Here is a 12,002-nt window from a genome sequence, read left to right on the forward strand (position 1 = left end):
TGCAATTTGAGTATGTATATAGTCAAAACTAACTGTTACATGTATTTAACGTATTGCCAGGTGGTTTTTTTTTTAGCTCACCAGAGAGCCAAAGGCTGAAGTGAGCTTTTCTGATTTTTCATATATATATATACACACATATATATATATAGTTTGTAAAAAAAGAATTCGGTATTTGATACAGTAAATACATCCAATAATAAAAGTCAAGAAACACAAATCTCGAATAACATTTCACTGTTAGCGCTTTCGGCTTTAATGCCTCTTCAGACAGTTATAACATATTTTTAACAACCTTTAATCTCCACTATGTCTGGAAGCTTTCATGTAAATTTCAGCTCTTCTGGCCTAGTGGTTCTTGAGAAGATTTTTAAATTACCCCACCGTATTTTCGCATTTTGTGATTATCTCCTCTTTGAAGGGTGTATGGCCCTTCGTTTGAATAAACGTGAAAGCCCTTCACCCAAGGCTGTTTTTTGCCAAGTTTGGTTGAAATTGGCCCAGTGGTTCTGGAGAAGTCGAAAATGTGAAAAGTTTACAGACAGACGGACAACGGGTGATCATAAAAGCTCACTTGAGCTTTCAGCTCAGGTGAACTAAAAACTACAATTTCAATCCAATGTTATCACAGTCGTCTGCGCTGAATCGCACCGTTTCTTTTCATGTGTGATGTCAAATGTATGGTGTCCGGATAGAGCCATTTGCAAAAGCGTGAAAGGGCGTTAGTCACAACACGCCGTCACGCCAATAAGCAACTCACCCTCGCGCCGCCAAGTAACACGCCGTCACGCTAACACAGCTCTGCACAACTCGCCTTCGTGCCGTCACGTTAACACAGCTCTACACAACTCGCGCTTGTCTGTGCGATGGCGAGTTGTGTAAAGTTGTTTTAGCGTGACTGCACGTTGCTTGTCGGCGCGTTGCTTGTTGGCGTGACGGTGCGAAGGCGCATTGCTTGTTGGCTTGACGGCGCGAATGCGCGTTGCTTGTTGACGTGACGGTGCGTTGGTTGTTGGCGCGAAGGCGTGTTGCTTGTTGGCGTGACGGCGCGTTGGTTGTTGGCGTGGTGGCGCGTTGTGACTAACGCACCGTCACGTTTCTGCAAATGGCCGTATCCGGTCACCATACAAATGCTTTGAGTATCACTAACGCTGTCATACATTTCCAATCTTGTCAGTTACTTCGAGGTAAGAAATGTATCATTGGCGTTAATTTATATACATCCGTGACGTATTTCCTTTAGAGATAGTGACGAAGTTTGATCCTGCTTCACCTAAGACTCAAGTGAGCTAGAAAACTTGCTCTACAACTTTTAAGCCAGGTGGGTATATTTCTAAACAGCGATGTCAGTACAAAATCTGACCTCGAAATTGGGGGGTGCACATTATCTCTCCTAGCGTCCAAAAATAATATTTTCCACACTATTCAAAATGTTAAAATAAAAACTTTAATCAGTGTCAGTAACGTCAATCAAAAGAGATGAGGATTCATCGACAAAGCACATGTGATTTTTGTTGTTGTTGTTGATATTCATCAGGAAAGGCACATAATTCCGGAGCAAGATGCCGTGACAAATTAGATAATAATGGTAAGATTACATCAAAGTATGTCCAGAAACATAATGAAGTCTATCTAGGTGGAAATGACGTCTTCCTGTGACCTTTTGACTGGAGAGAGTAGTCAGTAACTTCGAGGTCCCACTCGTGGCACAAATCGACTTTTAAAAAGTGACGTTTCCCTCTCATGCTTCCGTTCTATTTTCGTTCCCGGCGTTTACAGTACAAATACACGAATCTATGCACGACAGTTACACATTCATTGATTTCTCCCCCGTGACCTTTCGAACAAACCTTTGTACATGTATCGTAAATCTATTCAAATCGCTTGTTGATATTTGATCTATTTTCCTCGTGGGTGATTCACGTACACACCACGCACTTGCTCGTATTCATGTTTTCCTGAACAAAAATGTACATCATTGATGTAAATAAGTCTATCAATGATATATATGCACACGCGTTAATAGTATCAAGACTGGGTTCAAAAGTCTATAGGCCGACGTCCAATTGATAAGACGTGCAAGCTTCTCTCTCTCTATATATATATGCTTGCAAACTGTATTTACTAAACTCTTACACCGATATTGATTACAATTTTATATGTATTCACTAACATTATCCCCCGTTTCTGAAACTGGCACTGTCCTTAAATGTGTGTTTCATTATGTTAAACCAAATTACGTCTGAAATCAGTATTACATATGTAACACTACGTTAAATGGCTGCAGTGCAAAAATGTGAACTCTGACGGTATAGTAGCACTGCTAAATAATTGTTATATATAGTATTGTTATAATTAATTACTAGTTAAACTGTATCTACCCCCCCCCCCCCCCCGATATTGTTAAATAAACAGGAGAGAGAGAGAGAGAGAGAGAGAGAGAGAGAGAGAGAGAGAGAGAGAGAGAGAGAGAGAGAGAGAAATTGAGAGAGAGGTAATACCAAAACCCAAATACCACACAAGGTAACAAATAATTTATTCATAACAATGAGCATGATGAGCAAATACGATACAAATTAACAATACGCAACACCCGGGGTAGCGTTGTACACATCTCTTCATCACATGCTAATAATGTACGATAGCACACACATATTTCAGTAAATGGAAAACCAATCCTCAATTGTAAAGCATACATATAGCACTAGAATACATATAATATACCTGATCTAGTGGATACCACGCTCTACTTAAAAACATGTGAATTTTAGGTTTCTTCAATAGTATTTTGTATGTAATCCCCCCACCTACGTAAAGGCCTTGTAAGTACTTTAGCTTTTGTTCTGGATAATCCCTCCACCGGAAATTGGGGATTAGGGAAGGGCAAAAATTAAACGAAAACATATTTACTGAGATGAATTATTTCTTTACCAACTTAAAATACCATGTCAACTTCTTGGAGAAAAGTATGAAGCGCACTCATGGTAACTAAACCCCCCCCCCCTTCTCTCCACGATTTTTATAAAGACAAACTAGAAAACTTAACAGAAAACATTTTTAGGTACTTTGCAATCAAATCTTAACACCGGTAAAAATCCACGTGGCAGGCTTTGTTATACTTCCAACAATTTCAAGATCAATATACACACACATTTCATTTAACCACGCGTGTCTTCGTCCCCTTCTACCGACGTAATGCTAACATAAGCTGATACAATTACCAGACAGAGAAAACGGGAATGGGGGGGGGGGGGGGGGTCACATTTGGAGACAACAAAAACTACACTGAGATTTGATATTTCTAACAGATTACAGAAAATGCATATTCTGAAGGACAAAAAATCTTAATGGATTGCCATATGCTTGAGAAAGGTATATATATATATATATATATATATATATATATATCTATCAATCAATCACACAATACTTGTAAAATTAATAAATTATCATACATTTTCCACACAACTATTTCTCAAATAAATGCATTTTAAATTAAGCATCCCGTATATAACACAATTTGTACACTGGTGATTTTCCACCCCATGTTACTTTCGTCCTATTGCAAAGAGGTCAATTTCGCTCCGTGTTCAAATCACCCTATCTCCTTGTAGTTCATCAACAACCACGTTGGGGATTCGCTTTGCCCATTGCCATTAAATTTATTTAGGTCCTTTTAATTTGCCATTACATAAATTTCATATAAATTTCACACTCATCGTTTGTTATATTCCCGTTTTCAATGAACTGTAACAAAGAGACTGAAAAATACCCCAGTATACCATACAGAAACACACAATATTTTCAAACGGTTCACCCATGTTTTCATTGTTAGAAAATCTATAATAAACAACAAAATTAAATGAATATAAGCATTTTATAAAAACAAATATACCCGTAAACTACGCAAATCTTTGGGAGAAATGAATTATATGGAGAAATTGGTCAAAAGATTTTTAAGTTCTGTGTTTTCGTTCAGAGTTTATGGTATAAAATTGAATTGTTTTGGAAAAGAAAAAAAATAATACGCACTTTTTTTTTTTTTTTTTTTAATCTAATTCGAAATCAAATCAGGGCTTTAATAATATGACCATATAGATACAGGTGGGTGTAGAATGTACTCCCAAGATTATTTCTTAATTTTCGTTTTTGGTTCTAAATATATATATATATATCTACTTTGATCTACATATATGTACTAATATCTGATTCTAAATTTCCATCCTACAAGCTACTTTAGCTGTCAACAGAATACCCTTAAGCTTCAACGGATAAAAAAAAAAATCAAAAATCAGGGGGGGGGGGGGGGGGGCACAAAATGCAACATCCGTAAACAAAGATACGGCCCGCATGTACTCCTCGATATGAAGATTTTTCTCTAGATCTCAAAAACAACCCTATCCGTTGCTACAGAGGTCGAGTCTGTTTGAAATTGAGAAGTACTGGATGTTCTCTGACAATCACGTGCTTCCTCTTCTCTGTTGGAGTACAAAACCGAAGCGCTTTGAACATGTCTCGCATCTTGACACAAAAAGTCCGTTTCGTGTACTCTAACATCATTGTCACAGAAACTCCCGCCGAACTTTCTCTTCTCCATGGTTAAGTCGTATAGATTTTCACAGAAGCTGCCATCGTAAAGCTCGTCGTTTAATACGCTGCCTTCAAAGCGATATTCGGTAATGCTGCCCTCGAATTGACACCCATTAATGCTGTCTGAACTTCCGCCCTCGCTTACATCGTCATGGAGCGGAGTTCGCGCAGTGTCTATGGTAACCGTCGTGCACGTGGTATTTTCGGTGTCGTTACGACGTCTGCGCGCTATTATTCTAATGTCACTATTACGATTGTACTTGTTACAGTTTATAACTTTGTCAAAGCTATTACTGAAATAATAAGAAAGTTTGTAATAGATGAATGGCCGAATGGCCAAGTCCAAGAGCGAAACGCATTCCGTAATTCGTCGAACTTCGTCTACTTTCACGAAACTGACAATGTCTTTATGCCCCTGTAATTCGTCCATGGACACTTCGCCATTGTTGAATCTATCAATCAAATCTTTCACTTTCCTGCTCGTATAGAATTCATAAAGTTTCACAACAATATACGGAAACTTGAAAATCGCAAATGTCACGATCAGGATGTTCACCATCATTGACAATCGGCGTTCCTTTCTTGAGTAACTTTCAGTAAAGTACTTTTTGGACAGGAAAAACGTAATGAGGTAGATAGCAAATATCAACAACAACTGGAAAAAGAACGAGAAAGTCACATACAGCCAAAGTTTCACTTCCTCACTTACCCCGATGTCCGAGTTCTCCTCTACGCAATTTTGCGATAGTTCGTCCTTTTTCGATGTAATGATGTTCGGAATATTTGTTAGAAGCGTCACAAGCCAGAGAATTACGCATGTTGCGTAAGTACGATTGACGAATTTACGCGAGTGACCCCTGTCTGTTAGTAGCAACAGTCGCGTGATACTCATGATGGCCAAACTGAACGCAGCAACAAATATGCTCACTTCACTCACATATACGCTAACTTTACAATAGCCTGTGGTCACCAAATCGCCATTGTTTGTCCATTGAATGACGTAAAATGGAACCTCCGACACCATCCGAAAGATGTCCGATAAAGCCAAACAGCCGATGACCACAAACAATGGAATCTTGGGATACTTGACGAAGAAGAGAGTCCCCAACACCATGAAGTTGCCAATAACACAGACTACTGCCGCAGCTACTATGACAACACAGCGAACAATGACTATGATATCGGATGGTTTTTCTTCGTCCTGCATGTTTGTTTCTAGTTAAGGGTCAAGTGATTAATCTGAAAATATGAAAAATAATATTCTATGTTTTTCAAACGAGTTGAAATGGTTTATATTCGCGAGGCTTTCCAGAGCGAATATAACATACAAGCATTTTATCACATGTTTACACCATCACACATTCCATAAATTCTAATTCAACGCTGTTTTCATATGCCGTTTGTGACGTCACAAATAATCGTCAATTTTATGTAGGGTGTTTACAAACTGTCAGGAAGCAAAATTCCCATGTTCAATGCAGTAACGTAAATGAATAACCGAGGGGGTGGGGGGTGGGGGGTGTTAATATGTGATAAAAAGGACTCCCCATGGTTTGTGATTTGATATGATTTATATCCAACTCGTGCGTTTTTTATAGAAAACACACAACTCGTTGAATATAAATCATATCAAACCGCAAACGTGACCATGGGAGATCCTATATATTATACTAACGAAATTGATAAAAACAAACATAGAATCACATCCTCGTACATGCTCCCCCCCCCCCCCTTATACTAAATTACGTTTGAATTCTTACGATGACTTTGTCATAGAGTTAGCTACACGCAAAGTAACGTCGTATTGTTACCTCCGCACAACAACCGGAAGTACCGTTATCCGACAGGTGTCGGATGTATGAAGTAAATACTCATATTTCATTAGAGTCAGATTATGTGTCCAATATTGAACAGCTGTTGAAGTGGGATTTTTTAAAGTTCAATATATGTCCTGAACTTCGCGAAACGCACTCTATGCGTTTTGAGCAAAAGGCCTTTGGGCAATAAATAAATGGCAAGACTGCCTCTAAAATGTCACTTTTGAAACAAATGCCATGTGTAATTTTTTTTTTTTTTAATAAAAACAACTATTCGAAGTAAAAAAAAAATTTTTCTTCTTCATATCCTGCATCACGAGAAAAAAAAAAAAGTAGGAAAAAAATGAAAAACCTGTAAGAACATCGTTTACCTTATTTATGTGCCCAAACTCGTTCAGAAATCATATCTATATGCAACCCCTTTCTTTAAAAAATATATATATTTAAAGCATTATATAGATTTTTGAGAAATTCTTCACATACATTCAAAATTAAGGAAGTGCATAAATGAATACATAAATAGTAGCGATGTTTCATTAACTACCGCTGCTAATTACTACAATCTAATTAAAATCAGACTTCTTAGATCCGCGCCGTATACTTTGCGTATTATAACGATTCTGAGCGAATCCTAGGATCTGATTTTAATTAGATTGCTAATTACTACTGTGTACAGTCAAAACCATGATAGTCCAACCGAGGGAACGGTACCGAATAAAGGTAGGCCTATGGATGCAGATTTTGAGTGGAATAGAAAATATTGATCAATATTCTGTAAAAATATATGTGTGACGCAGCATGCGTTTATTTATTTTTATTTTTTTAGATGCCCTTTGGTTACATGATTTTCCCCCCAACATTTCATGTTTTAATTTTTTCTTCGCATGCATAATTTCATATTCATAGTAATGAATCAAATATATGCTATAATAAATTATATAAACACGCCACGCATGGTATCTGTAAAACATTAATTTAAACCTTAAATTAAAATTCTGAAATTTTTTTTTTCAAGCTGAAAATTATGTTAATAATCATGTCAAATATTATATAAATTAATCGCTGAATAGTATTCTTAAAATCCAGACGCGTACCAGACATATGCGTCACATGCCTGTGTTGCCGCCCAAACATGTGACCTACTTATGACTTGGAACGTTTTCTGGAAATATGCCGAGATTCAGATTGGCGGATTATATTAACTGCGCATTCTTCTTCTGTTGTCTACACGCCTGAAGTTGGACATGGACGGAATATTAATTAAAGTTTGTGTGCATGTATTATTACCTATCTATCTGACATGACCCACATAGATCTAATTATATAGATTTGCGATTTGAAAAACAGCGCGACACAACGTACACCCGATCCTTTTAAAAATCATTCAGAAAAATAGTTTGCAGGCCTGAGTGGTTGATCAAGTCGTGACATTTCGGTATAAAACAAATAAACAAGCTACCCTGGCCATTGTTTACATGCGTTAGCTCGCGGCTAAAAAAAAGTCGGTCACCGTTGTTTACATTTTTTTTTCGCTGGAAATTTTAAAGGATTGCTAAATATGTACATCATTTTGTTGTTTACAAATAACATTTTGCATCCTTTTCATTATTCAGATAGATTTATAAATCGATACCTCTTATCTCCGCTGTGAAAAATCAACAAGACACCAGAGATTAATTCTGAAATACGCAGCTTGTTCAACATGTTCAAATTCGCCCCAATTTTTACAAATACTTCACCAAATGTTAACTTTCTATCCTGAATAATATCTTTTAATTAAATAACGTTATTATGTGAAAAATTCCACAAAACATGGTAATTACAAAACATATCGAGGTCAACACTCGGTCACGACTGTTGTTATTTTCGCCATAATCCACTACACATGACAACAAAACAGAGTTTTCCAAAAATAAGAAAAATGTCGCTATTAAACCAGAATTTTTCACGTTCCTCGTAAAATACAAATCATATTCTACTTACAGGGCTGCATAATATATCCCTAATCCAAGCAGTATTTCCAAAACGTTCAAAAACATGTTTACTCTCCCAGCGAGGGTTTCATCACTACACTGAGCTGAAATAGTGACCTACATGACGATGCGCATGCGCATGTAAATAAATTATTCGTATGACGGAGCGCGTAAAATTTCATGAATGAACGCAGAAAACAAAACATTTCAATGTCCAGGTTTTTTAACTGTTACATTGACACAACACAAAGGGTGTTTCTCCTTTTTGATATATTTTCACATATTTGGATCACATCACGATCTGAGTGTATTGGCATTAACATACGTTTTGGCACTTGTCCAAGTATCACATACTTTTCTTTTTCTTTTTATCGGTGGCGGATCTCAATGTGGTTTTCACACATAAACAAATGTAGGTAAGAGAGATACTTCGGTAGAATGTATGAAAACTTAATGTTTGCAGTTGCTGATTCACTGATTGTTGTCCAGTGTTACAAAGATGTATCACTGAAAGGAGAAACAACCCCCCCCCCCCATTTGTTGTCGAAGCGTAGAAAATCTATTTAAAGAATTCTACATATGATTTTGGCAAATATCATTATGCCTTCAAAAGTCGTGAAATTTGTAAGCATATTTTCATTGTGAAGTACAATTTTACAGCCATGTGCAGCCGTCTTTAATGATCCACCACATTTTAATGTATACACTGAATTGTATATATGTGAGGATTAAATGTGGTTGTGGTAACAAACCCTATATTTGGAAAGATGCCGCTGTGGTATCGTCAATATCTTATTTATATCAACACTAAGTGACACATTTAACGAAATGCAAATCGCCAACGTATCCTCCTTAAAGCATTTGATTAGCATACAAAACTGAGCGAATGCGACCACCTGCAGGAAAGACAATGACCGTATATGGCGATGTTGAAACAAGTTAATAACCAAACGCAAAAATTTGTTTTTAAATCAAAATATTTTTATGATTTCTAAAGTTGATATCGACGACACAGCAATAGCTTGATTAACTCCATTCATTCCATTTCAGAAAATTTATGAACGAATCATTCAATTGTTCATCAGAGGTACTTTTGTAATAGAATAATTTGAACTATACTCTTGAAATACACAAATTCAACAATTTTTCTTCCGACCTCGCTCCCTTTTCCGTTACACATCTCATAGGATATGTGTTTTTAAAAAGACGTTTTCATAACATCTACGATATATTTCGCATGCACAGGAATTCTAAAATGTTACCAAATTAATCCAGAGGGTGAGGAATCCTTTGAGATTGGTTTGCCTATTTTTATGCAGTTTTGGTTGAAAAAAATAGCATTGTTATACTCCTACCATAATTTGGACACCCTCTGAAACATAAAAACTGTCTGGGGTGAATCCCATCCCCGAGCAGACCCAAGGGTTTATATGGGGCCGCGTATGGATAAGACTGATAAGGAGGAGTGTCCCTAATTTTCACAAGTATGTTGCACTAAAATTTGACTTACGAAATTCCGTATTTTATTAGGTTATGCTCTATATTTTCACACTAAAGGTTTAAGATCCGTGTTAATATAATTATTCATGCAGCGAGTGAATGATCGCAAATGTCGGTATGTGCGCCGAATTCGTCTCCATGTATCAACATGCACTATAGCCGCTGTGTGTATATATATACATGTATAATATACTTTCCTCTGCTCCAGGTAAAAAGTGTTGGGGTATGAAGGGCCGTGCCCACTTCCAAATATTTTTGTGAAATAGACACATGTTGAAGCATTAACCGGTGCACCACAAATCACGTCATTTATCTAACTGTCTTTCAAAATATTACGGCAGATCATCAATTTAGACCTACAAATCATCGTCTTCCAGTCGAAACTGAAAGATGATACGGACATGACGGAACTAGGTGGCAGTGAGAGGACCTGCTCTATACATTGTATACTATAAGACTCAACTATAGCCGATGAATAACACTAGTTTATAAAAAGTTTTGCGACAAACCCGAATCTTACAAATTTTCCATATTAATTAATGAAATAGTGTAATTTTATATCTAAAATATTTGAACATATCCTCTATATTAACTCGTATTTCTTTGATGAATTTACACGTGCACCCTGTATCTTGTGTGTTTTTATGCATTACACGTATATATATATATCATGTACGAATTTGTGATTTCAGTGAAATAAATGGTATGGGATTGGATCAGCACTTTTATGACCAATTTCCACTCAGATTGGATGTCGGGCATTCTGTTATTATGAAAACCTACTCCTTAGTGTCATACATGTATACAGTGGTATTGTTTATTATTATGACAATATCACATGTATGTGTCTGACTAATTTTCAATTGCTAACACGGCTTTGGCACGTATATATATATATATATATATATATATATATATATATATATATATATATATATATATATATATATATATATATCTGTGTGTGTGTGTATACTTATGTTTAAGTGCTATACATGTCTTATATACATATCTATTTTAGATCAGACACTTATGAATTATACGAAAGTACAAAAATCGGTTTGATAACCTTGAGATTAAATGTAATATGAATGGGGGAAAAATCTTCTGATCCCGGTTCATATATCAGTAAATCAAATGCATCCCACATTTAAATATTTTAGCCATATAATAGCATTACCTTTATCATACGTTGGTGTGTCGTCACAAGATATTGTCAGTTCTCAAACGTAAGCCACATTTGCGTAGGTTACGAACGGATGACGGATTTTGACATTTCCCATTCATCTTTTTCACTGGACATGGTCTTGACCACAAACACGAGACCACCGTTCGTCAGGCTGGAGAAGTGTCCTCTGCATCATGGTAAATCCCCCAAATGAGATTTTGTGCAGCTTCTAAGTGAATGAGAATGTCGTGAAGTGTGCCTGCACTGGGTAATTTAGTGGCCTATATAAATTTGACGCCCATTTACTTTTATGTTCAAGCCGACGGTTCCCTCCGCGTCAGTTTATCCCACCGAATACTAGGTGTCCATCCCACGGAATACTATTACACTGTCCATGCATCCCATCGAATTTTACCCAAACTGTTTTAATTAATTCCGATTCATCTTTTTGTCCGATATTTGTATACACAGGTATTTTTCAACAATGCCGAAAAGATCGCATTTGCCAAAAATCTAATTTACAATGAAAATTGACGTCACGCAGTGTGTTTATTTACGATGTTCTTCTTATTTGTTATTTTAAAAGTCTACCCTTAGACTCGACCCGAGTAGATGTTTTCATAAAGTCATTTTGTATCTATAACAAATTAAGAGAAAAACATATATATGATAACTTATGCGCAAACACGTATATATGATAAATAATACACGCACGCACGCACCATGCACACGCACACTCACAATGTTGGTTAATCTTTGACGACAATTCAAAGCTGGAACTATTAACATTTACAAACTGAGTTATATATGTGTCACTATTAGAACGAGCAATAATGTAGCTTCATCCTCATGTGGAATTATAGGCTAAATTACAAAATCTTTATTCAGTTGAACTTTTCGCATGATAGAAATATATCTTTTGGAGAAATTTATTCACTGGTTAAAATATTTTTT

General features: G+C 36.4%; 1 protein-coding gene across 2 annotated transcripts; it reads right to left on the reverse strand.

The window, feature by feature from the left end:
* Positions 1–2,519: 2,519 nt before the first annotated feature.
* Positions 2,520–11,568, reverse strand: LOC125655479 (P2Y purinoceptor 14-like). Of its 2 annotated transcripts, none has more exons than XM_048885792.2 (2): positions 11,061–11,568; positions 2,520–5,829 (listed from the first exon to the last, which is right to left on the reverse strand). In XM_048885792.2, exon 2 carries the CDS (start codon positions 5,795–5,797, stop codon positions 4,379–4,381), a length of 1,419 nt encoding a protein of 472 aa, XP_048741749.1. In that variant the 5' UTR covers positions 5,798–5,829; positions 11,061–11,568; the 3' UTR covers positions 2,520–4,378. The 2 variants fall into 2 exon arrangements, with proteins under 2 accessions (XP_048741749.1, XP_048741748.1); XM_048885791.2 differs by lacking the exon at positions 11,061–11,568 and adding an exon at positions 8,391–8,738.
* Positions 11,569–12,002: the final 434 nt, after the last annotated feature.

Source organism: Ostrea edulis, chromosome 7, assembly GCF_947568905.1.
Source record: "Ostrea edulis chromosome 7, xbOstEdul1.1, whole genome shotgun sequence".
Taxonomy (NCBI): Eukaryota; Metazoa; Mollusca; class Bivalvia; order Ostreida; family Ostreidae; genus Ostrea; species Ostrea edulis.

Bases quoted from the DNA above. Each gene is read 5' to 3' on its own strand.
- LOC125655479 (XM_048885792.2), bottom strand. From the start codon at position 5,797: ATGCAGGACGAAGAAAAACCATCCGATATCATAGTCATTGTTCGCTGT.